The sequence below is a fragment of the Heptranchias perlo genome, chromosome 5, assembly GCF_035084215.1.
Source record: "Heptranchias perlo isolate sHepPer1 chromosome 5, sHepPer1.hap1, whole genome shotgun sequence".
NCBI classification, from domain to species: domain Eukaryota; kingdom Metazoa; phylum Chordata; class Chondrichthyes; order Hexanchiformes; family Hexanchidae; genus Heptranchias; species Heptranchias perlo.
The window spans coordinates 33762124-33789461 of NC_090329.1; the positions used below are offsets into that span (position 1 = coordinate 33762124).

At 43.7% G+C, this 27338-nt stretch overlaps 1 protein-coding gene across 2 annotated transcripts in view; it reads right to left on the bottom strand.

The window, feature by feature from the left end:
- LOC137321352 (myelin transcription factor 1-like protein) overlaps positions 1-27338 on the bottom strand; it is a 238022-nt gene that overhangs the window by 160907 nt on the left and 49777 nt on the right. For both annotated transcript variants that reach the window (XM_067983737.1, XM_067983738.1), the window contains exons 7-8: positions 24784-24874; positions 22183-22290 (exon numbers count right to left, since the gene is read on the bottom strand). In XM_067983737.1, the coding sequence (XP_067839838.1) occupies positions 22183-22290; positions 24784-24874 (199 nt within the window). The remainder of the gene's footprint in view (positions 1-22182; positions 22291-24783; positions 24875-27338) is intronic.

The following is a 27338-nucleotide window of genomic DNA, read 5'->3' on the forward strand; positions in this document are numbered from 1 at the left end:
ACTTTTCAATGCAAAGTAGGCCCCTTCGCCTTCCTGGGGTGGGCGGCCCTCCCGTGCCCGATCTGAGGTAAGTTAAGATGGTGGTGAGCTTTAACGCTTCAGGGCTTGGTGCAACCCCTCCACCATCTTAACAATTAATCAATTAGCTGTAGACTAATTGATAGAGATTGATTTTTTTTTATTCGTTCATGGGATGTGGGCGTCGCTGGCGAGGCCGGCATTTATTGCCCATCTCTAATTGCCCTTGAGAAGGTGGTGGTGAGCCGCCTTCTTGAACCGCTGCAGTTTGTGTGGTGACGGTTCTCCCACAGTGCTGTTAGGAAGGGAGTTCCAGGATTTTGACCCAGCGACAATGAAGGAACGGCGATATATTTCCAAGTCAGGATGGTGTGTGACTTGGAGGGGAACGTGCAGGTGGTGTTGTTCCCATGTGCCTGCTGCTCTTGTCCTTCTAGGTGGTAGATGTCGCGGGTTTGGGAGGTGCTGTCGAAGAAGCCTTGGCAAGTTGCTGCAATGCCATCCTGTGGATGGTACACACTGCAGCCACTGTGCGCCGGTGGTGAAGGGAGTGAATGTTTAGGGTGGTGGATGGGGTGCCAATCAAGCGGGCTGCGTTATCTTGGATGGTGTCGAGCTTCTTGAGTGTTGTTGAAGCTGCACTCATCCAAGCAAGTGGAGAGTATTCCATCACACTCCTGACTTGTGCCTTGTAGATGGTGGAAAGGCTTTGGGGAGTCAGGAGGTGAGTCACTCGCCGCAGAATACCCAGCCTCTGACCTGCTCTTGTAGCCATAGTATTTATATGGCTGGTCCAGTTAAGTTTCTGGTCAATGGTGACCCCCAGGATGTTGATGGTGGGGGATTCGGCGATGGTAATGCCGTTGAATGTCAAGGGGAGGTGGTTAGACTCTCTTGTTGTAGATGGTCATTGCCTGGCAACTCCATTATCATTGTATCTTGTGATTACCAGGATGGTCGAAGGCGAACTAGATGTACCTTGGTCTTTTTTCCGTCTAGCAATTCCTATATTCCCCTCACCCACACCATTCCCACCAGGCAGATAAGGTTAAAGTCAACCCATTGGTTTGCATTCCTAAAATCCCACATTTCAACAAGTACTGAATTTAAAGAGCAGGGTTTAAAGATCTGCTAAATCTGTCACTATCGTGAGATATGGACAGGAAATTGAAAAACTAAAAAATTAATAAATGATTTGAAGTCAAATGAGAATTTATTCTGCAGGAATTGGAGTGATTTTAAGAAAATAAGTATAATTTTGTGTGGGACCAGGATTTCTGCCCCTTTAATGCTGGAACAGATTATTCTTATTAAGGGACTAGTGTGTCCTTCTTGCACCCACCCACCCAGCCCCGTGACCTGACTGCAGTTTTGAGGCATGTCTGAGATCTTTCCTGGGCTTCTGTGGGAATCCTACCAGACATGCCATGAGAAGGTTCAGTGGGATGGGGTCACGGCTGGGCCAAAGCAGGAACTGGAAATTCCATCCCTCTGCACTTCCGGCAGTGCACCAAATGGCTGGAATTTAGATCAGCATAACCAATACCTTTTCTTCAATCCTGCATTTTTTAGGGATGCAGAATGATTGTGATTACACCAAACTGAAAAGGAAGAGGTGGATGATGAAAGAAGTTTCATCCAAACTAGCTGATCTCCCAAAGCACTACTCATGGTAGGTCATTGGGTGTGTTGCTTTATAAGGGTAGAAACATTATACCATGTTAGACACAGTGGCCTAGGCTTTACAATTGGAGGCCTCTCTGATGGGGCAGAACGTTTACCCACCCCGGAGATGCCCCAAGCCCTGGCTGTATTTAGATCCTAGGATAATTTACATGTGGGGGCCAGGCTCCCCAGCCTATATTGGGGATTCCCACCAGAACCAGCATGGAAATCAGTAGCAGCAGGCCAAGGAGGCTTCCCAGGCTGATACAATGGTACAGATTTTGGGAATAAAAATATGGTTGATAAAGAACGTAACTAGATGCAGAATAGACGTGTTTCAGGAATCAGTTGCGTGAACTAGAATGCAAGGTTCCAACCACAAATAGACTCTTTGTTGTTACCACTGATACATGTTTGATTGTGCTTGAAACTGGACTGCCCAGTGACATAGGTTTAGATTTACCAAATATTGGACTGTCAGCTCATTTGTTAAACTTGAATAATGTCTAAGTCGTTATTCGATATTGTTCTCTTTGCTGGTGACATCACCTTTATAGGATACCACATCGCAGTGATGTTAGCTGTGGCTCAGTGATACCACCCTTGCCTCTGAGCCAGAAGGTTGTGGGTTCAAACCCCACTCCACAGATTTGAGCACATAATCTAGGCTGACACTTACAGTGTAGTACCGAGGGAGTGTTGCACTGTTCTAGGTGCCGTCATTTGGGTGAGACGTTAAACCGAGGCCCTCTCAGCTGGACATAAAAGATCCCATTTCACGATTTAAAAAAGAGCAGGGCCAATATTTATCCCTCAACCAATGTAATTAAAAAACAGATATCTGGTGATTATCATATTGCTGTTTGTGGAACCTTGCTATGTGCAAAGTGGCTGCCGTGTTTCCTACATTACCACTGGGTACGGTAGCATAGTGGTTATGTTACTGGATTAATAATCCAGAGGCCTGGACTAATAATCCAGAGACATGAGTTCAAACCCGCCATGGCAGCTGGGGAATTTAAATTCAATTAATTAAATAAAATCTGGAATTAAAAAAAAACTAGTATCAGTAAAGGTGGCCACGAAACTACGGGATTGTCATAAAAACCCATCTGGTTCACTAATGTCCTTTAGGGAAGGAAACCTGCCGTCCTTACCCGGTCTGACCTATATGTGACTCCAAACCCACAGCAATGTGGTTGATTCTTAATCGCCCTCTGAAATGCTGAAATGGCCGAGCAAGCCACTCAGTTGTACAATCTTGCTACAGAAAGTCACAATAAGAATAAAACCGGCCGGACCACTAGGCACCGGACACGACAAAGGCAAAGGCAAACCAAACCCAGTTCGACCCTGCAAAGTCCTCCTCACTAACATCTGGGGACTTGTGCCAAAATTGGGAGTGCTGTCCCACAGATGAGTCAAGCAACAGCCTGACATAGTATGACAGAATCATATCTTTCAGCCAACGTCCCACACTCTTCCATCACCATCCCTGGGTATGTCCTATCCCACTGGCAGGACTGATCCCCTAGAGGTGGCGGTACAGTGGTATACAGTCAAGAGGGAGTGGCCCTGGGAGTCTTCAACATTGACTCCAGACCTCATGAAATCTCATGGCATCAGATCACAAATGGGCAAGGAAACCTCCTGTTGATTACCACCTACCACACTCCCTCAGCTGATGAATCAGTCCTCCTCCATGTTGAGTACCACTTACAGGAAGCACTGAGAGTAGCAAGGGCACAGAATGTACTCTGGGTGGGGGACTTCAATGTCCATCACCAAGAGTGGCTCAGTAGCACCACTACTGACCGAGCTGGCTGAGTTCTGAAGGACACAGCTGCCAGAATGGGTCTGCAGCAGGCGGTGAGCGAACCAACACAAGGGAAAGACCCACTTGACCTCATTCTCACCAATCTACCTGTCGCAGATTCATCTGTCCCATCTTCACACTAAGGACACCATACAACGTGTTGTGTGGCACTACCACCGTGCTAAACTGGATAGATTCAGAACAGATCTAGCAGCTCAAAATTGGGTATCCATGAGGCACTGTGGGCCATCAGCAGCAGCAGAATTGTATTCCAGCACAATCTGTAAGCTCATGGCCTGGCATATTTCTCACTCTACCATTACCAACAAGCTAGGGGATCAACCCTGGTTCAATGAGGAGTGTAAAAGAGCATGCCTAAAAATGAAGTGCCAACCTGGTGAAGCTACAACACAGGACTACATGCATGCTAAAAAGTGGAAGGAACATGCTATAGACAGAGCTAAGAGATTCCACAACCAACGGATCAGATCAAAGCTCTGCAGAACTGCCACATCCAGTCGTGAATGGTGGTGGACAATTAAACAACTAATGGGAGGAGGAGGCTCTGTAAACATCCCCATCCTCAATGATGGCAGAGTTCAGCACATGAGTGCAAAAGACAAGGCTGAAGCGTTTGCAACCATCTTCAGCCAGAAGTGCCAAGTGGATGATCCATCTCGGTCTCCTCCCAATATCCTCACCATCACAGGAGCCAGTCTTCAGCCAATTCGAATCACTCCACGTGATATCAAGAAACGGCTGCGTGCACTGGATACAGCAAAGGCTATGGGCCCCGACAACATCCCGGCTGTAGTGCTGATGACTTGTGCTCCAGAACTAGCTGCGTCTCTAGCCAAGCTGTTCCAGTACAGCTACAACACTGGCATCCACCCGACAATGTGGAAAATTGCCCAGGTATGTCCCGTCCACAAAAAGCAGGACAAATCCAATCCGGCTAATTACCACCCCATCAGTCTACTCTCAATCATCAGCGAAGTGATGGAAAGTGTCGTCGAAAGTGCTATCAAGTGGCACTTACCAATAACCTGCTCACTGATGCTCAGCTTGGGTTCCACCAGGACCACTCATCTCCAGACCTCATTACAGCCTTGGTCCAAACATGGACAAAAGAGCTGAATACCAGAGGTGAGGTGAGAGTAGCTGCACTTGACCTCGTCCCTGGCTCAAAATCCTGGAACTCCCTACCTAACAGCACTGTGGGGAACCTTCACCACACGGACTGCAGCGGTTCAAGAAGGCGGCTCACCACCACCTTCTCAAGGGCAATTCGGGATGGGCAATAAACGCTGGCTTTGCCAGCGACGCCCACATCCCATGAACGAATGAAAAAAAGAGTGACTACATTTCAAAAAGTACTTAATTGGCTGTAAAGCGTTTTGGGAGGACATGAAAGGCACTTTATAAATGCGATTTATTTCTTTCTTTAGTTAACTTTCTACCTGCAAGACATGCAGTCACCTACAGACTTCAGACAGGTGCACAGACAATTGGACAATGGTGGACAAATCTGTTGTGTTCATCACTGATAAATATTGAAAAGGAACAAGTATGATGTTGCCCAGTAAGTAGGGATAACAAACTTTTTTTTTTTATTTACAAAGATTCAGCTCCTGCACTTATTAATCTCATTTGGTCTATACTGTGCAAACAAGAATGGGATATCGCTTCGTGAGTTGCAAGATAATAAAATTCTTCCCACTTTGGACAAACAATGGGAAGATGGTAAATTTTGCATTGTTACTTAGGACTTGTACAGTCAGGATTTTTGAGCCATTTCAAACTGTGCAGTTTCAAAACATGGGAATGAGTCTGCAGCATTACATTGCTCATAATTTGGTACTAATTGGCAGTTTCAGCAAGGCCACAAGATGTTGAAAATGTAAATATCACGCTGGAGCAGCAATCTAATTCATTCCCTGCTTAAGCTGATATTTCTTGACACGGACACTGGATGCAAAAAGTGAAAAATGTCTCTTTCTCTGGCAGTAGCATCCCTCACCTTGATGTGAGCAAAAGAAAACAAGAAGCTGGAGTACTTGAAGGCTCATAATAGATCAAGCTCAGATGCAATGCACCTGAGGGTATGAAACAAAAATCAGGGTAAAAACAGCAAGTACAAGACACGGGGTGATACCAGTGAATTGGAAGATATTGAATATAATTTCACTTTTAAATGAGTTCAGAAGCATGGTCCTGGAAATTATAGAGTTATTAGCTTAATATCTTCAGTGTAATAAATGTAGATGTCTATTATTTAAAGGATATCTGTTATGAAATGGTGGTCTCTGCAAAATAAACTATGGAATGATGCCATGCAGATAACTCATAAGTACAGTTACAGGGATAATTTATTTGTGAATCAACAGTTCCCTGTGTGTTTTCTACTTATATGTTAAATTAGGCATTAGATTATTGTTTAAGTTTCATTAATTTTTATTTAGCCTTTCACCAATTTTAGATGCACTTATTGCAGATTTAATGAAAGGTGACGCATACAGCAAGATTATGCGACGTCTCCCAAAATTATTGAAAAAGATTTAAAAATACACCGTAGCTGATTGAAAATGTATTTCAAGCATATTAAAATGAACAGGATACACACAAGGGGCTGATGGTTTATTTAAAATTAAACTTCTTGTGAGTAATTTTAACTTTTATCAGTGGGTGAAAAACAGGCGATAGTAAATCGGCCGCCTGTTTTACACCCTGCTCAATTTTTTTTTACATTGACTTTAAACTCAAGTCTCTGGATTGCGATTTTCAATCCACAACCTTCTGATTCAGAGGCGAGGTGTGCTACCATTGAGCCATGGCTGATACCAGAAAATGGCTGAGCAAGGGCTACCAGTATGGTAACAGCTTTAAAATCAAATAAGCTAAGAAGAGAGGCAAAGAAAGCTAAATTTTCTTATTTGAAAGAAGGCAGCTGTTAATCTGTGACACTGTGCGAACTAAGCTCACATTTACTGCACAGTCATTTCTCAACAGGAATAGAGAAAAAGAGTGTTGACACAAAGCAGGAGAGAAATGAAAATAGACTATGAAGTTCCTGAATAATAGCCTGGGATGACAAAGGTGTGTGGCATGGTGAGAATTCATACAGGGGGAAAATGGAGGAAAATCAAATGTAATCATCCAAAAAGTGAAGCTGTGGAAATGGTCTTGCTTCATTAAACATAGCAAACTCCCTAGAAACTTGAGCTTGATCTACTCAGACTCGCAGTTCCCATAATGTAGCCATTCTTACAAATGCAGCTTCCTTGTAACATCGTCTCCATAGCGAATGGTTGTTTTATTCTGGTAAAGGGACAAACTGAAAGTATATCACGAGCTCTCATGAAGGTGTATGGCCCTAGTGAGAACTCTTCAAAATTCTACACAAGGCTTTCTGACACTTCCTTTCCACATAGATCATTCAGTTATTTTCAGAAGCGACGTTAGCTAGCTCATTGCTCCCCAGAGCGACAAGCTCCTGTGTTCTTTATCTGCCACAATGATACATTTCCTTGATCTGGAATTATTAAAGTATGGCACTCAATGCATTCCCCCTATTAATAATTTTATTCAAATCTAAGCAAGATATATTGGAGAATTAATTTCTTTATTAAATATATTGACAAGGAGCAGCTACCATAACACAATTTGATCACGTTACCATGACAATAAGTGTACTTTCCAAATAACCCCTACCGGCACCGACATTGGTGACGAAACAATTGCTTTCTTAGTCACCTATCTGTGATATTATACAATAAAATCTTATTTCTGTGCGGGAGAGAGCGAGAAAACGAGACAGTGGGAGGGAGAGGGGTTGAAAGCAGGAGAGAGAGAGCAGGTGAGAGAGAGTATCTTTGTTCGTGCTAATTAGTTGATTTAGAAGGTAACTAATTATCTCCACCTGCTTTTGTTGACAGTTAGAAAAGGTCAGTGCTAATGGGTTACACCTGTGAGAGAGAGGTTCTTGTTTTTGACACATTTAAGACAGAGGGAGAAAAGAGAGAGAGAGAGATGGAGATGGAGAGAAAGAAAGGTACAAATAGAAAGAAAGGCAGACTGGGGGTGAAATTGGATAACGGCAGCCTGCCAAACTGCGCACGGGGAACGGGTATTAAATTTAAATTAGACCGGAGAGCTGCGGACGACTGCTGCACATCCCCAGGCAGATCACTGGCTAGTGGATTTAGATTTTGGGCCGCTGTGTCGCTGGCAGTGGCCCTCAGGTGGGTTCTGGGAGGGGAGGGGAAGCGATCGGGGGAGGGGTGGAGGCGATCCGGGGGGAGGGGGAGATGGGCGATCGGGGGGAGGGGGAGATGGGCGATCGGGGGGAGGGGGAGGGGGAGGGGGAGGGGGAGATGGGCGATCGGGGGGAGGGGGAGGGGGAGATGGGCGATCGGGGGGAGGGGGAGGGGGAGATGGGCGATCGGGGGGAGGGGAGAGGGGCGATCGGGGAGAGGCGCAATCGGGGGAGGGGATCAGGGTGCGGGGGAGGCGAGTCAATCGGGAGGGGGCCAGCAAAAGTCTTTGGGACTGCTGTGGAGCCAGGAGGAGCACTCCTGGTCCTCCAGGCTCCACATTCAGTTTTGTATTTTTTTTAAACTTGCCTTTATGGTGGCGGCCTCCAAAGGTCCCTTTATGGACCGCTGGTTAGGCCGCATTAAGACCTGGTTATTCTGAATGCAGCAGGCCCGGCGGCGAATGTGTTCAGGGCAGCCCAATTTCAGGAAGGAATCCTGAAACAGACATGAGGCCCTTTGGTTGCATATGCAAAGAGCCTAACACCTGTTTTAGGCATGGGCCCTGGATGCCAATACCTCTAGCCTTTACCAATATGGCAGGTGACGCGCTTCTGGCATGGAATATGCGCGTACACGACACCTAACATATTAGCTGCTGAGGTGCCTGTTTTACACTTGTAAAACAGGTGCAGCATCAGTTTCCTCAATCCAATTTTTTTTTAACGGAAACAAATAGGGAAGGTAGAGAGGAAGAAGGAATGGAGAGGAGAGTTGAGAAAGAGAGATGGGCAGAGAGATGGTAGAGAAAGAGAGGGGATTGTGAGAGGGGGTTGAGAGATGGGAGGTTGAGAGAGGGGAGTTGAGAAAAATTGGTTCAGAAAGAGGGATTGAGAGAAAGGAAGAGTTGAGAGAAGCAGAGAATGACGAAAAATAGAGAGACATGCAGTTTCTTCTCTCATCCTACTGAACTTTTTTTAAAGTTGAGCTTTGAAAGCAAGTAAAACTTTTATGAGGAAAACAAATAGAAAAAGGGGGGAGGGGAGGAAGGAAGTGGTTGAGGATTAGGGGGCTTCTAGTCTCTCACCACCTGCCTTTGGGCAGAGTAGGAGTATGTGGAGGGTTAATGGTGAGGTAAGTGACAGCAGAGGAAATGGGTAGGGTTTGTGATGGGAGCGAAAGGGTGGAAGGAAGTAGGAAGTGGGAAGGTCATGGGACAGGGAACACAAGGGGAGTGAGAGGGTGGGGGAAGTACAAGTGATTGAGAGAAGGGATAGGAAGGGAGGCACTGAGGGCCATGTTTTCCCCATAACACTCACTCAAATGTAGCCTGAAGCCATTGGTGGCTCCTTTTGTCACTACACCCACCATTCCCCCCTTCGCCTCCTACCTGAAAGGAAAGAAGAAGAGAGAGAGATAAGCAGAAGAAGGCAGAGAGAAAGCAAATGGAAGAGTTAGGGGACAGAAGCAGAAGGAAAGAGTGAAAGAGAATGAGACAGACAAATGGAACCAAAAGAAAACACCAATATGAGACATCAGAGACAGGTAAGAGAGTGACCACGTTCTCTGATTTCCTGTGTGCATCCTCTCAGGAGATCGACTAGCATTGTAATATGAAGACCAATGTTCTGGTATTTGTTTTTTTGTATTTGAGAGGATGTTTGGAGGTCAGTTTGTAACGGGTGACAGAGTTCCTTCTATATCTCTTTACTGAACTTGTGCCTCCTTAAGCAGATCTCTTCAGAAACATCATTGAGAGAGTGGATAGTAGTAAACTCTGGTGGAAGCATATTTCCTAGTTGGTCTTCTCCTTTGTTATCCTACATTTCTCTATCTTTTCATTTTCCTCCTGCTCCTCTTCTGGCTCCATTATATGGAGATATATAGGAATGCCCATTGTACGCCCCATGACACAAGGGTGGGAAGCAATCAATTTTCCTGCCTGAAAATGCGGAGAGGCAGTTTGCAGAATCCTTTCTTCGCAGCAGAGCTGAGAAAAGATTTTTCTAATCGCTTCAGTCAAAGCTAATGTTTTAGACAAAGTTTATAGACTTTCAGGCCTGGACTTTACGATTCCTACCCCAAGAGTGTTGGGGTGGAACTTCCGCCCGCTGCTCTACCTTTCCATGACCCCAGCCCAGTTTCCTGAGTCAGGAGTCATTAAGTTTGCAAAGCGGGCTCCCAGCAGGATTCCCACCAGCAGGCAGGGGCACACCATTGCCCCTGAGGAACATTCCAGCAGTCTTGCAATGGGACTGCTGCTGCAGTGCCCAAAGAGGCAGGACAAGTTAAATGGGGCAGAAGAGCCCTGAAGATCAAGAAGGGACCTGCAGTTTTGGTTGAGGCAGAAAATGGTAAGGGTCTGAGTCCTAATGAGAGAGAGAGGTGCCCACTATGGGGTCCTCTTCCCCCTGCCCCCAAAAGAGGCATAAGGAGGCATTCCGACACTGCCCCAGGGATTACCGCCACCTCTATGCAGGCAGTCCCTGGGCAAAAGCAGAGGCAAGGAAATGGGTCAGATTGCCAGGCCCTGGAGGGAAGGGATAACTGGCAGCTGTCAGCTCCCTGGAGGGAGGAAAATGAAGGTCGGCGGGAATGTGGCAGTAAGCCTCACCATCCCATTTTCTTGCTGTTTCCATTGCTATTTGGGGTAGAAGAGTGGAGGAAAATCCAGGCCTCAGAACCTGTGAACTCAACCACTTCCAGGTTTGATAAGTCATTGCAAGTAACTTACCCCTCTTTTCTACAAACTTGAGTCAGGTGCAATTCTGGTGGAAGCGAAAAAACTTTTGGAAAACTGCTTAGTCCTCATTATCCTATTATTTGCATACATGCACCACTTTGGGAGCAGCCTTATTTTCTGCTATCTTCGACTGGAATTTACACATATTTTAGAATGGGTGTAACTCTGGCGTATCTGACTTCCACCCCAAATTCTGGTTCCGTACACCAGAACTACACCACTTTTGCACCAAAACACTTGGAATTTTGGGCCCTTTGCTTTTTGGAATCTCTCCCAAGACTAAACAAGTGTTAGTCTAATCCAAGATTTAATCACCCCCATTTTCTTTTATGCTGACTGTCTTCTTGGTTATACCAAGGCCAGATATTATGAGCAAGGGGATTTTCTGGGATGTTTTTAGGCTCTGCTCACAACTAGCAAATTAATAGCAAAAGTATATCCAAAATTAGTTCGCTGATGCCTTGGTCTCTTCTGTCTGCCATCATTAATCAGAAACTTTTTCCATTCTTCTTAAAGCTTTATTCCTCTGAGAATAAAAGCTTAGAACAGGAAATCCCTGATCACTTGAAGGATCTCTCCTTCAGAGCAGGGAAATGCTAAGAGCCACTTGAGACTCCGACCTCCGCTATAGAAATAACTCAGCATTGAAACTCTTTAGTCAAGTATGATCTTGGGCCTAAAAGCTTTCCATCAAAATATAATAAAGACAGTCTCCAAAATATGCTCCATTTTTCAAGAAGTTATTCTCAGGCCGATTATCCAATTGAAGGGCTGAGTCCTACCAGGACAGAATTTTCAATAACAGGCCGAGGAATCAGACAGCAACCCTTTTTGCCCTCTCTCTGCCCGATATACACAGAGCGTGATCTTCCACTGGGATCTGAAATGCGCACTACTGTGTTCTCACATGAAATGTGTAAGAGCTTCATTAAAAGACTGAAATTTATTGAAATATATTCAAATTACCTGAAGATTACATTTCCCCAATTTTTTGTCAGGAATGTGTTGTGTGCTGATCTAGCCAATATAAAATGGACAATGATAGGAATGCACATTTTGACCTTTGATAGATTGAGATCTTAAAGGTATACTGGGATTTTTTTTTTGTTTTAATTTTCCTTTTCTGAATGTCTGAGAGGTGAACTTTCAGTTGTTGCTACCAAAATTTAGAAGATGGAAATTCCTCTCTCTCTGATTGATTTGGGTGAATGGGCCAACTAAACAGCAATGTCTACAGATCCAAGCACAGCTAACTGCAGATGTCCAAGGAGATCTGCTTTTGCTGGCTGCACTTCAATGGGGAGGCAGTGATGGAGTTATGCTGTGTCCTTGAGCCTGAACCTTACACAAGACTGACCACAGGGATGATTCTGCCTATGGAGTGAAGACGCTCACAGCCCTCCAAGCCATCTCTGAGGATATGGGACTAGTCAGTCAATCAGCAGTGCACCAATGCAGGTGACTGGCATGTTGGTCATTCATAATTTTTGCCATGGCATGCCACCAACAGCATGAGAGGACATTGCACTTTTTCTGCAAGTCAATATTCCCCAAAGTGTTGGGTATTATTGCTGCCACTCAAATTGTCAGCTGAGTCCTTACACCAAAGCCTATGGCCTTCATGATCATAGGCACAAAATAATGCAAGTGAAGTCTTACCTTCCTGCTAGTGCAGCCCAGCACTTGAGTGCGAGGGATAAGGCTGGAGTGGTTGTAAGTGTTTTCAGACAAAAGTGATTTCCCAAGATCAGGGCTAGTGCCATCTTTTTCCTATTATTTTTCCTCCCCTTAATCACTCACTGATTGCAGCAGAACACCATGCTGCTCAGGATATTGTCATGTAGGCTCTTTTTGGAGTGGTGTCTTGCAGCCAGCATTCTAATGGTGGGTAGCCTTACTGTGGCAATTTTCCTGAGTCTAACAAACTTGTCCCTCATCTGCTTGTGTTCTTCTGCATGCTGGTGACGGCAGAGATTGAATGTACGTTGGAGGCCCTTTTGTACTGTGCAGATGGCTTACCCCTTCTGCTCCAAAGGACAACTCTCCTTTCTTCCACCTGCTGCAGGATCACCTTCACTGCTCCATTAGTGAATGGGGAATGGCAGTGCTGCACACTACCAATGAGCCAAAGTTTCTGACCCTACAATTCCCTGCCTGCCCAATAAAATAATACTAGATTAAATAGCAGTTAAATCCCTTTAAGAGTTGCCGCTGCAAAGGAAACTCTGCATTAAGCAAGCTCCCAGCACCAGGCTTAGTCTAGGATAGGAGTTTGTCACTGAATAAATAATGAGGCTGAACCCTCGTGAGAGGTTGGCCATTTCCAAAATGTACTACTGCATAGCTTGCAAAGGGTGTTAAATGGGCAAGCAAAGACCAAAAAAGCTGGACTTACCAATTTTGCTGGGTCACCACTCATGATATGCATTGCGCCATATTCTGACTTACATCTTGTGTAAATCTACCCATTGAAAGTAGTCACTAAAAATCAGCAGCATTATCGCTTGTGGGTAGCAAAACTCTTAAAAGGTACACAGGCTTTTTAAAAAACATTTTTCCATGAATTTGAGGTTTGTTTTCAAAGCTCCCACAGCACAGGTTTTTATGTTTGAAGACAAAGATCAAAGGAGGGATGCCAGGGAGATCAGCTGGCACCAGAGCTAGACTGACCATGTACTGCCTTCCAGCCAATGACCTCCATTATTGGGATGAGGAGTTTGACCTGCTGAAACCCACTGCCTACCTGTGCTCAGTGCCTTCTGTTGTATGCTGCCATTTTCTGTAAGAAGGAAAAATGCATTGAATGAGCAGAAATGTTGTATTAGGTATCTTAGACTACAACATAGTTTTAGTGGTTTATGCATAGCTTGCCTAATTGTAAAGTACATTATCTACAGAACGTTTGAGTTGACTGAATTTGTTTTATTTATCAGTTGTATGTGAATAATAATAGTCTGTCTTCATTCTTTTTCATCTGCAACTTTTTATTTGATTCTTCTTGACCTGGTGTACTAGTTCTCAACCATTACTTCCCTTTGTGTTGAAATTGTAACAGGTTACTAGATCAGTTGGAATTAAGCATACTAAGGTACTCGAGCAAATTCGCCTGACATTTGCAACTTACTTTGATTAGTAGAAAATGGCTTCCTACATATATGGTATCTCATATGATTAGTCATGGTTATCCTCATTTCTCACCTTGGAACTTTTCTTCAAGGCTGACGTGTTCTTGTGGACATTTCTCCAGCCTTACTAAGTACATGACCCTCATTGACATCCAGATCGATGGCCTCCCATCTTTGCCTTGTGCACCATACAGAGAACTGCTCCATATCCTCGCGCCTTCTATTATCACTTGGAGATTGTTTTTGCTGAATCTGTTTTTCACCTGCTGCTTTCTTCTTTGTTGCCCATAAGTTGCGTGCTCCACAGCCGGATTGCCCCACAGTACACTACTTTTACTGGTTAAGTGCCTGGTTAGTTAGCGGAGCAGTATTATTGCAGGCCTGTTTAGATCTGTTATTCAGTTGTGCACTAGTTTTAACATATTCAAGAATGCACAAAGTAAACTTGCGTGTTTCTAAGAGTGCATTCAAAAAGGGCAAAAATTTCACTCATTTAACTCCTAATTATGCAGTAAGAGGAATTTATTCCCTTTTGTATTTAGCACTGAACAGGGAATTATTAATCTATACAAGTAATGTTTTGCAACCATCATGCATCTATTGTGTCACACTTCTCAAAGACATCACACTTCAGCCTATCACATCTCGGGACATCACATCTCAAAGCACCATGCATGTGTAGGCAATAATCAGTGAAACGAGGACTTGTGTGATGAAAGTCAAATGTCCAACTGACTAAATATCAATGAATCGAAAGCTAATACTCATTCCTCATTGGTACTTACCAACTGAATCAGACGTCCCCTCATTCAGGAGCAGTCCATATAACAGAGAGATATTAGGGCCAATTTTAGAATATGCATTACCAGCAGGGAACCCCACCTGCCAGCCACACATATCAGGAAATTGCATGTATGTTTCCCACAATTTTCCATCCATTAAAACCACTTGACGGAAAATGGTGGGCAGTAGGTCCACAATTTCCCGATACGTGCAGGCAATGGGAGAAGCTCTTTTCTGGGGCTGCACATTTATAAAATCAGCCTTATTGTGTACGTCAGTAAAGGAACTTGTGTGTGAGCCATATTGGTGATGTACGAGAGAGAGAGGACACCGAGGAGGAAGAATATTACAGAATGAGTGAGACAAACAATGAGAAAAAAGTGTCAACACAGTAATAGACACAGCAATGAGAAAAGTGTGAGACAACCAGAGAGAGAGAGAGATTTAAAAAACATATTTGGCATAGTTCTACAATGAATATTAACAGGCAAGTTAAAAAATCATGAATAGGGAATGTAGTGCATGACAGATACCTGGAATGCACCAGGAAATAGAGGGTAGCCATAAAAGAAAACTTTTCATGCTGGAAAGAGATTATTTTTAGGGTACCTCGGGAATCTGTCTTGGAAATCTTATCTTTCTCCGTTATCAGAAAGGAAGACAAGGACAGAGAGTAGGAACAAAGCAGAGAGACAGTTACAGAAAGATAGACATTTTACTTTTGTCAGTGAACAATTATCACAGGAGATGAACAATATATATTGGGTTCAAAATTCCTTGGAGCCATTCCACCAGCGGAAGAGCTGTGGGGCAAGCGTTAGTGGTCTCCGCTTCTGACCCTGTCAAGAATATCTAGGGTCACAGCAGGGTCATCTAAATTGCATTGAAGTGATGCGTGCCCACACCACTACGGGCGTATCTTGGACGCTCACCATAGTGGGGGAGAATGGAAGAAACAGCGCAGGCAAGCCGCTTTTTGGGGTCACTTATGCAAAGTTTTTTTTTGCTGCCCAATTGGTGTTCTGAAGGACCAAGGCCCAGACCATCATGTAGGCCCCACTTGCATCCCTCAAACAACTTGCATGCTGGATTCATAACAACAACCAGGTAGCTGGCCAATAGAGCGGCCAAGGCCGAGGAAATTCCTGGCGTTGGAATTCCCTCTCCTGGCCCCACCCCATCCGATGTAATAGGCTATGTTTAGGGCAGTCGGAAATTAGCAACCTGGATCGAGACCCAGCATACCCAAGTCCCGGTTTCTCTAGAACTATGCTGCACTCTTAGCTGATGTACACTGGGACTGTGCCTCTGATCCTGCAGATATTTAGGGCCATTGTATTACATGATAAACTAGTTTCATTATAAACTATTAAATCCTGTGTGCAACACCACAGGTGATGCAGTAGTGTAGAATTAAAAGTCTTGTGTCTAGCATGTTTCCCTCATAGTCAAAGTAACACACTACATCATGTGGGCAAAGTGGCCATCAAACATGCAAGTATTACATATGGAAAGTTCCCGTAGGCCAAAATTCCTGATTTGTTGTTCTTTGTTGCTTTTCAGCCAATCAGAGCTGGTATTCTTCAGTATGATCACAATCAGCAAAACTACCAATTAACAATTGGTAAGCTGCAAAAAATGTACCAATAAACAGTAACCAATAAATATTTTAGTGCTAAAAAGCCATGAAAACTAGCAAGCAGCACAAAGGCAACCAATAAAATGTCAATTTTTTTTTGCTTCCTAAATGACCCCACCTAAAAATAAAATCTATTAACTTAAACACAAAAAATTGAACAGTTCAGAAAATAAAAACCTTCCCTGCAGTAACTTTCTCCCCTACTTCCACAAACACCATGAGACACTCTGCCCGGCAACTTAACAAAATAGGCCCCGGGCACAACCGTTCCATCCCCACATTTTTCACTATATCCTCAATGTCAGCTTACTCTTCCTTTTTGGAAGCCTCATGTAACAGTGCTGATATAAAATTACAAGTTACATGTGTGTAGGATTCCTCCCATATAACAGACTACAACTCCCAGGAACCGTTTCATCGCCAGGGCTCCTTCACAGGTTAACAGGGACACACTTCCTTCCTGCTCACTGGAAAATTTAAGACATGTCAACATCGAGAAGAGGTGACGCAGCACAAACCGACCTCCATCACAAAGCATTGAAGTAGCTATATGTCCTCAACACCCAGCCATCAACCAACCTTAGATGAATTCCAAAGACTTCAGGAGGTGATGCGGAGATTGGCTGCCTATGTGCATGACTATAGCTGCTGATTATACTGTTTTTCAGTCACACCATCTATGGCTGGGGAATTTTACCAGCTCAGTCCCCTTGGCTCTTTCAAGAGAGGTGATGGTAGAACTTCAATTGTGCTCCAAGAACTTGCAGCACCTCTGCCACCCTTCCAGGCAATAGTTCTGTACGGCAGTTCTGCCACATTCACCAATGGTACTTTTGGCCCACTCCATTCCCAGTGCTTCTGACGTACTCATGGGTGACGCTTGTACAGTGACCATTCTTGGATGCTGCCAGCACTTGGTCTGTACTGGGGTCCCATACCTGTACCCATGTCCCCCTCAAGTACTTCAATTCCCTCACACAGTAACCGTCAGTAACTCCCAGCCTTGCTTCAATGCCACGAGGCCTCATTCGCGACCCCCACTGTTGCAAGACATCATTCCTGCTCAGTATTACCACATTGCAGATCCCCCCCGCCAGTGCTTCCACAGCCCATTTCCTCCCAGTGCTCCCGCACTCCAGCCAAAATTGTCCCAAATCTTGTCCACAAGTGCTCCCAGTCTTCAAACTCACCTAAATGCACCTGATCCCGGTGGCTCCCATTTCTCCAAACCGCCAATATCTTGAGTGCTCCCAGTCCCCAGTCATTCCCCCCTCCCCCCGCCCTTTAAGTGTTTCTGATTCCCAAGTACCAGTCCCTGCCTGACCTTCCAAGTGCTCCAAGGCTTCATATCCTATCTCGTAAGTATTCCCACACTTGAGACATTCTCTACACACTGCGCAATAGGGCTCCCAAACCTTAGTATTCCCAGAACCCCAATTAGTCCCAGGCCCAATTACAAGCTATCATCCCCTTCGTTCATGCACTAACCCTAACCCTTTACCTCCTTTGGCCTCAGCCACCCTGTCCCTCCCATCATGGCGCCCATTCCCTCCCAGCTGCACAAATGTTGAAGCACCTCTTCCTACCCAATTCTGGTACCCACCACCAATCCAGTAGGTGTTGCCTCTCATTTTGCTGCATTTCCTGGACTATATAAAGTTAAGATGTAGAAATTGAGTACATCAGTGAAGACATGTTTGAAAGACATATGGAAGAGCCAGGAAACAAAGAGGAGATACTTAGAGTGAGAAAAGTTGTAAACAGAGAGATACAGACACCACAGACAGAGCCATACGGAGAGAAAGAAAAAAAGAGTGGGACCCAGAAGAAAAACCAAGAGAGAAATAGAAAGAATTAAACTCTGGAAAAGAAGCATAAACACAGTTAAACGAAGAGAGAGACAATTTTTAAATCAGCAATAAATGAGGCTCAGTTCATTTTACTTTGGGTTCAGTATATTGGGAGGACACTTTCTAGTTTCCTTGCCAAGATTTCAACTAAAATGTTATCAGCAGCTTTATGTAGTGTTTCTGGTTAATAGGAGCTTCCTCCTCCTTGTTGTAAATTCTCGTAGCACTGGTTGAACATGACGAGTGCATAAAAATCCCATCCTCTAGAGAATGGCTGAGTACGTCCAACAATAATTGAGATAACTGAGATTTTAAAAAAAGTTATAAAACCTGACTAGAAACCCACTGAGGCTCCAAAACCTTCCCCATGTACATCTGTTAGGGATCTTACTGTCTCAGCTAAAGTAATGCGAGCATTCAGCATTTAAAAGTCAGTTCCCAAGTTCTGAAGTAGCATAACATATTTGAGATAGCAACAATATTAACACCACCTGTCTCTGATGTATACAATTTTTCATAATATTGTAAAATATATATCACTTATAGCAAGGCAAGGGAATCGTATGTGGGGGTTAGTTTTCACCTTCACCCCGGGCAGTAATCTAGCAGTGCGGATCACCTGCATGCTGTAGAACCTTCCTGATTTTCTTCCCATTGATTAAATGGGATAAAAATTGGGCAGGTTCTACAATGGGTTGCCAATCTGCTCCATCAGATTACCGTTCTGGCAGTGATAATGAAAATTTACTCCATGATAAACTGTTCTTTGCTCCAAGTAGCTGATATGGTGCAGCTTTTGTTGCTTTTCATTGATAACCAAGAAGGCTGTTGCCATAAGAACATAAGAACATAAGAAATAGGAGCAGCAGTAGGCCAATCGGCCCTTCGAGCCTGCTCCGCCATTTAATAAGATCATGGCTGATCTGATCCTAACCTCAAATCTAAATTCATGTCCAATTTCCTGCCTGCTCCCCATAACCCCTAATTCCCTTTACTTCTAGGAAACTGTCTATTTCTGTTTTAAATTTATTTAATGATGTAGCTTCCACAGCTTCCTGGGGCAGCAAATTCCACAGACCGACTACCCTCTGAGTGAAGAAGTTTCCTCTCATCTCAGTTTTGAAAGAGCAACCCCTTATTCTAAGATCATGCCCCCTAGTTCTAGTTTCACCCATCCTTGGGAACATCCTCACCGCATCCACCCGATCAAGCCCCTTCACAATCTTATATGTTTCAATAAGATCGCCATAGTCAAACCATTTCCGTGTTGAGCAAGTCACACACAGTTCTGCATTTTTGGTCAGTCTACCTTCTAGTTTTCTCCCCCCATACAATTGTCTTTTTTTACGTCTCTGCTATTATGAACCGTTGCTTTGTATTTTTTATTTTCTGATGCAAGGCATTGAGAAAGCCCCTGAGCCAAATCTTTGAGACTCTGACATGACTGAGAAGGAAACATCGGCCTCTTCATTTATGACCACATATTATGCTATTTACTTGCCCAGTACAGACTATAACTTCTGTTTCATGTTCGGGCCCCAATATGGTGTTAAAAAGTGGTGGGATGTGCGCTTCTGTGTATAATTCTATATATTGAAGTGAAATGTTTCCTGCTCTTTATTTGCAACAAAGGCAGAGACAGGCATTGAAACTGGGAGATAAGCTGTCAGTTTTTTCCATTTTGTGCTACTCTTGTCTTTTGCCTAAAAATGGTGTGTAAGTGGGGCGGGGGGTGGGGGGGGAGTAATTTTAACTTTTGGCAATAGTGTAAAATGGGCAATATTGGATTGGCCACCCGTTATACTCCCTACCTGGATTTCCTTTCTATTGAGGTCAATGGAAGGGGAAATCAGGCGGGGTGTATAATGGGTGACCGTTCCGATATCGCCTGTTTCACATCATCACCGAAAGTTAAAATTATCCCAGGGGAATGAAATTAGTAACAACTTGTTTTGAAAAATCTGTTGCTACTTTCGTTAGGCCCTTTCAGAGAAAGATGCGGTAATTTCCATGGGGAAAATCAAAATGAGCTTGACCATTATGTTGGAGCTAGTTGAACAATGGAGCAGCTAAATACATGGCGGAGTGTATGTTCAACATGGATGTTGCTGCAATTGTTACAGTAAATGTTTCAGTATTCCTGGTGTTGGGAGAAAACTGACAGGGAGTGCAGGTTCCACCGGAGACTATGCAATCACCTCACCAACTATCAAGGTTTTACACAGCTTACTGTGCTGTGTTCACCATCAATTTATTCAGCTTCACAGCACCCGGCTCAAGGGCACTTCAAACTGGTGAGTAGTAAACTGTTGAAAAGTGCTGCTCAACTGTATTTTTCATTCCTTCATGAGAAGTCAACAAACTCAAAATTTGGATATTTAAATAAATCATTACAGGTGCAAAGAAGGCCAGAACTAACCAAGAAATGAACTTAAATATAATTTTCAATAGAAACTGCACAATCAGACAATGCATTTGATTTTAGAAACTTGAATTGTAGTTTATTCTTTGTTGCCGATTTCAAAACCCAGAAATTGATTACAGACATAAGAGCAAATACTATCAGTCTGGAAATGGCCATGTTAGTGAATCAGAATGTATAAAATCATTGCTTTGCTTAATTCCTTCAGTTTTTAACTCTCCAGTGGTGGATCAGTGCACTTGGCCATTACTTGACTAGTTGAGTGGCTGTTAAACCTTGAGAGGCATGAAATGGGCATTATTGCTGGTGAGTCCTGACTGGCCAGGTTTCTGCCTGAAAAGCTAATGAAATCCTATACAACAAACTTACCCAAATGAAAAATGATGTAACTAACATTTCTACTTATTGTCAGTAAAATAAGCAAAGCATGGCAAGATTGACACTCTGATTTTTAAAGGTGGAAAACATCCCATAATGAGTTCTTAATTTCAGCTGCGTTACTGGGGAGGTGACAACCAAAAGCAGTCGATGTTGTGTTGATGAATTTTTTCAAAAAGTTCCTGGATAAATATCTGGTTAGGAATGGGATTAAGGGTTTTAGAGATAAGCATACATTGAAAGTCAAATTTTCCACAGAATGTCATAACTCTTTCCATTCCTTACTCTGTTGGTTGGTTGAGTCTTATGAAAAAATATTTTTAAAATGTTTTTCTAAAGCAGAGATAGGATTTTTATCCCCATTTTATTAAATTTTTCTGCTGTTCACAGGTCGAGTGACCAACTTGCATTCAGATTTTGACATTTGTGGGTCTAAGTAAAATCGCTTTTAGAGTGAACTGTATTCGAGGGCCCACACTGCCTACAAAGATCAAGCTTGAATCTCTGATCTTTTGATATCATGCTGATCCAATGTAAATACTGCAGTTCTAAACATCTTCTTTGCATATTGTAATATAAAACACACAACCATATGTCAAAGAACCTCACTTCTGTCTTCGAAAATTCCACGACATGATCTGCAATCAGTAGTGTGAGATACCCGCATGATCCTCTTCTTACAAGCTAAGTCATTAATTCAATGGAAAATTCACAAGGATAGCTGACTATCCCTACCCAGTGTTCATGAGTTTAAACAATCAAAATAGTGCTTTAGCAGCCCTACTTTTCCTGATTGGTTGTGACTGCACATTTCAGCACCACCAACGGCAACATCATCTATTCCACATTAATGGTTGGTTGGATGTATTTAGCCAGTCATTTTAAAGATTAGCATTCATCAATGTCATTAGAAAATGTTACGTGATAAAGGAGGCTGCATGCAATAGTCTAAAAGCAGCTCTACACTTTAATGATTGAAATAACTGATAACATTCAAAATATGATTCACACTGGGGGAAGAATTGTATTAGTTGCTAAGTGTAGCAACATCATAAATGTGTTTGTGAAGATTTCCTCTGATTCAGATTTCTAGAGAAATCAGGAACACCTTTTTCAACACATTCCTGATTGCTCTAGAAATACCGATCAGAAGAAATCTTCAAGACTATATTAACAATGTCACTACACATAGTGACCAGTGCAATCCCTCTCTGAAACAGTTATTATAGAACCTGAATATGAATCAGCCCAGCACAAAACATTTGGAGTGAACTAACTGGTTAGTAAAGTGAGTAAAGGTACTGCGTATCAATATCTCGATGGCTTTCTGTAAAAGTTGGAAAAGTCCCAAGACAAAAAGAATTAATACAAATAATTTACTTCGGATTGGTGCTCAGCTTTACTACAATAACGTAGCGCTCTATTATTTGCAGGAAAACACAGCTCTGCTAAACATAGTTGTCAGAATTTAGCACACAAGTCTCTCCTACCTTAATACACGATCTGAACCCTGGTTAGATTTTGTTGCTTCATTGCCATGATGCTTTTCTTGAGCTTTAGCCAGCTTCTCTGCAGCAGCAATGGGACATCCAGAGAGACTGCAGGAACAGAGAAACAATTAAACATTCATACAGCAGTAGGAATGGTAGCTCAAGACCAAGCATTAGGGAATTGAAAGCAAATGGCTGATTGCTTCTGAGCTGTAGCAAATATCAGGAAAGAAGCAAAAACGGTAATTAAACTGTGCAGCTTTTGATCAACACAATAACAAGCCATACACTTCAGTCTATACGAATAAAAGCATTGCATGTGAAAGCAACCATGTAGACTTGCTTCTAATCCGTACTTCCATATATACATAGATCACTACGCATTTTTTGGCCAAAATGCTTTTTATTCTAACATGCAAGGTCTTTTCCAGTACACCTTAAAGAGTTTTTCATAATCTTTGGTAAAGTTCTTAACCTTAGGTTTTGTGAAAAATCAGCCTGATAACATTATTTTGAATGTAAATATATTTTATTCATCGTCCAAAAATTGAAAATAAGGATTTTTAGAAGATTGCTGGCCAGGTTAGGAACCAATAGATCTAGATAGAAAGTGAGGTGAAAGAGAAAAAGATTTAACAAAATGTAAGTCCACAGTCAAACAGTGTGAGGTAGTGATTTTAGTTATTGTGCGCTGACTAAATATATGCATGAAAAGAAAATTCTAATCAGAGACCGATGTGAGAAAATTAGAACTCATTAAGCTGATGGAAAATAGAATAGTTTCCACTTTCCATTTCATGAACATGCATTAGATGCTCTGCAGGACACAATGGTTTTCTACTACAGGGTTCTTTTTGGGGGGAGGAGAGGGGGATGGGAGAGGACCATTATCTGTGAAGCGTGACAGGCCAGAGTTCAGTAGTAGAGATGTGAGAATGGACCGGCATTCTGGAGTTTTATTTGATTATTTCCGGAATCAGAGAGTGCTCATGAAGAACTGCACCTCAAGTGTTAAGCGGCCAGGGTAGATTCCTTGACAGCATAGACTGTACATGGTCTGTAGAAGAAGTGAGCTTGATGGGCCAACTGCTCTTTTCTCATTCCATTCTTATGCTTTTAAAGCAGTCTAGGTGAGTGAATTCACGATTCAGCAAAAATGTTGGGTTTGTTTGAAAGTACTCCAATAATCTACCACTTGAGAGAACGGAATATGGCTCCCATTCTTTTTCCTCCCTCACAGACACAGCATCAAGATATTGGGCTCAATTTTGAAATGGTGGCGGGTTGGCAGCGGTGGGGGGAGGTGAAGGGGCGCGTGGCAAACCCGAATAAACAAAACTTACCGTTTCCAACGTGATCGCAACATAATCGATGGCGATTAAAGTTCTTTCCGGGTTTCGCACCCAGCAGTCAGCCTGATTGACAGGTTGGCTGCCGACAGGAGCTGCAACGCGAAGGGTGGCGGAGAGAAAGAGGGAGAGCGAGACGTCATCCGGCGTTGGAACGGAAGACCGGGGGGGGAGGGAGGGAGAGGGGAAGATCGGGGGGGGGGGGGAAGAGAGTGGAAGATCGGGGTGGGGGGGAAGATCGGGGGGGGGGGGGGGGGGGAGAGCGGAAGATCGTGGGGGGGAGAACGGAAGATCGTGGGGGGGAGAACGGAAGATCGTGGGGGGGAGAACGGAAGATCGGGGGCGGGGGGAGAGCGGAAGATCGGGGGGGGAAGAGCGGAAGATCGGGGGGGGGAGAACGGAAGATCGGGGGGGAGAACAGAAGATCGGGGGGGAGAGTGGAAGATCGGGGCGGAAATCGAGGGGATGAAGAGGGGGAGATCGGAGAGAGAGAGAGAGACATCGGACATCGGAGCTGGGTGGAAAGGTAGGTTGATTTTGTGTTTTAACTTTGTGTAATGGTTTTTTTTATTTATTTTGTTTCTTTTTGCCTGATCCGACCCTTCATGCTTGGTTTCACCAGGTGTGAATCAGAAGCAGTGGAAAAGCCGCCCAGGTAAGTTAAAAATCGTTCTAACTAACTAATACGTCACAAGTAAAGTGTCTTAAGTACCTCAACGAGGTACATTTGGCTCTTTAACTATCGTCCCGCTGGCTTTAATTGTTGGCGGGACTTCCAGATTCGGGATGTCCGCACGCACACAGGTGCGTCCGTGGGGAACTCAGAAGTCGGCGAGTTGGAGCCGGCTTCTGAACCTGCTCTGCATTTCTGCAATTTTTGCAGCCCCCCACCTATGCACCCGCAATTTACGTGTAAAATCGAGCCCATTATGTCTGTGCACCATACTGTGAACTGCATTGAGACAATTGACTTAAGTACTGATTTCCAAGGTGGGGAGAAGTCGTATAGCTCAGTTGAACAATACTGAAATTGACAAAATATTAACCTGAGATTCCTACAAGTTTCTTATTATCTAATATTAACAAACTGTATTTTCAGCAAAGTGTTCCTGTTATATAGAGTATTGATTATTGATGGTGCTCATAGTTGGAGGGACAGGGAATGACAAGTAGCTAATTTTTGAATCTATGAATATAGCCCTTCCATGATTGAATATAGCCCTTACTATAGTATAGTAAAATCCTTGCTTACCTTCTATGAGAATTCCTGTTGCTATTTACATGGCCTCGCCCAGTGCAGCCTGGTGTAGGACACTTAAGCACATTTTCATGCATGGCAAGAACTTGACAGAAAAAAGATTGGAAGCTATTAGTAAAGAATGACCACAGAAGAAAAACACAGGCAAGAGAGGGAATAAGTTCAGACTTCCAACGCTATTTGATTACATATGATCTTAATAGAGGAAAGATCACATTATGGTTTCCAATAAATATTTTATTTGCCATAAAATAACAGCATCAGGCTGAAACATTCAGAAAGACAGAAGTCATCTGTAGTTATTCATTATCAAAAATGTTATTCCTAATTAAGTTAAGTCAGATTGAAGCAATTTTATTTATGCTATGATAAAGATAAATCAGAATGGAGCCACAGAATACATACGCAAAAGGACAATGCATGACTTTAAACAACAACAACTTGCATTTATATAGCGCCTTTAACATGGTAAAAAGTCCCAAGGCACTTCACAGGAGCGTTATCAAACATAATTTGACACCGAGCCACATAAGGAGATATCAGGACGGGTGACCAAATGCTTGGTCAAAGAGGTAGGTTTTAAGGAGTGTCTTAAAGGAGGAGAGAGAGGTAGAGAGGCAGAAAGGTTTAGGGAGGAATTAGGGCCTAGGCAGCTGAAGGCACGGCTGCCAATGGTGGAGCGATTAAAATCGGGGTGTGCAAGAAGCAAGAACTGGAGGAGTGCAGAGATCTCGGAGGGTTGTAGGGCTGGAGGAGATTATAAAGATAGGGAGGTGCGAGGCCATGGAACGATTTGAAAACAAGGATGAGAATTTTAAATTTGAGGGCTTTTTGGGATCTAATGTAGGTCAGCGAGCACAGGGGTGATGGGTGAACGGGACTTGGTGTGAGTTAGGATACGGACAGCAGAGTTTTGGATGAGCTCAAGTTTATGGAGGGTAGAAGATGGGAGGTCAGCAAGAAGAGCATTGGAATAGTCAAACATTTGGACAGTTATATGGGTAAGATGGGTATAGAGGGATATGGGCCAAGTGCAGGCAATTGAGACTAGCTTAGTGGTATAAACTGGGCGACATGGACATGTTGGGCCGAAGGGCCTGTTTCCATGTTGTAACTTCTATGATTCTATGATTCTATGAAAGGCATGGATGAGGGTTTCAACAGCAGATGAGCTGAAGCAAGGGGTGGAGGCGGGAGGTGTTACGGAGGTGGAAGTAGGCGGTCTTGGTGATGGAGCGGATATGTGGTCGGAAGCTCATCTCAGGGTCAAATAGGACACCAAGGTGGTTGTGAACGGTCTGCTTCAGCCTCAGACAGCGGCCAGGGAGAGGGATGGAGTCGGTGGCCAGGGAACAGAGTTTTGATGGGGACCAAAGACATTGTCTTTGGGCTTCCCAATGTTTAGTTGAAGGAAATTTCTGTTCATCCAGTACTGGATGTCGGATAAGCAGCGAGGCAATGGAGGGATCGAGAGAAGTGGTGGTGAGATAGAGTTGGGTGTTGTCAGCGTATATATGAAACCTGACATGTTTTCAGATGATGTTGCCAAGGGACAGCAGATAGATTAGAAATAGGAGGGGGCCAAGGATAGATCCCTGGCGGACTCCAGAGGTAACAGTGCAGGAACGAGAAGAGAAGTCATTGCAGGTGATTCACTGGCTACGACTGGATAGGTAAGAGTGGAATCAGGCGAGGGCAGTCCCACCCAGCTGGACGACAGAGGCGAAGCATCGGAGGAGGATGTTGTAGTCAACCTTGTCAAAGACTGCAGACAGGTTGAGAAGGATGAGGAGGGATAGATTAGCACAGTCACATCACATAGGATGTCATTTGTGACTTTGATAAGGGCCATTTCAGTGCTATGAGAAGGGTGGAAACCTGATTGGAGGGGTTCAAACATGGAGTTGTGGGAAAGATGAGCACGGATTTGTAAGGCGACAACACATTCAAGTACTTTGGAGAGGAAAGGGAGGTTTGCAAGGACAGAGGGGTCAAGGTTGGGTTTTTTGAGGGGGGGGGGTGCGGTGATGCTGGCAGATTTGAAGGGGAGGGGAACAGTATCTGAGGAGAGGGAGCCGTTAACAATATCAGCTAACATAGGGGCCAGGAAATACAAATTGTCATTTGAAACAAGGTGAAATAATATAATAATATAGTGAGATCAAATTGGAAGGAATTATGATCAATATCATCCCTAAGGTGACTACTAATGAGCATTTCAAGGACACTTAATGCCTAATAGCTATCTATGACGGCCTTTCTCATTCTTCCAACATCAACATGGCATTTGGATAAGCCCAGGTTATCAACAGGGAAAATAAAAAGAAGCAACACCCCTTACAGATATTTTGAACATTTTTGATGTCACAATTTTAGTTGTGTGACTCTCCTTCACCATATTAAAAGGCGTGCCTCTACTGGGCACTGCTGGTTCTGTTGCAGGAGAAGCAAAGCAGCATATACTACCAAACAAAAATTGACAGGGTACAAAAACTTTGAACAGTATGAACAATGATAAAGAGTCAGATATAACCTGTTGGGCAGGTGCA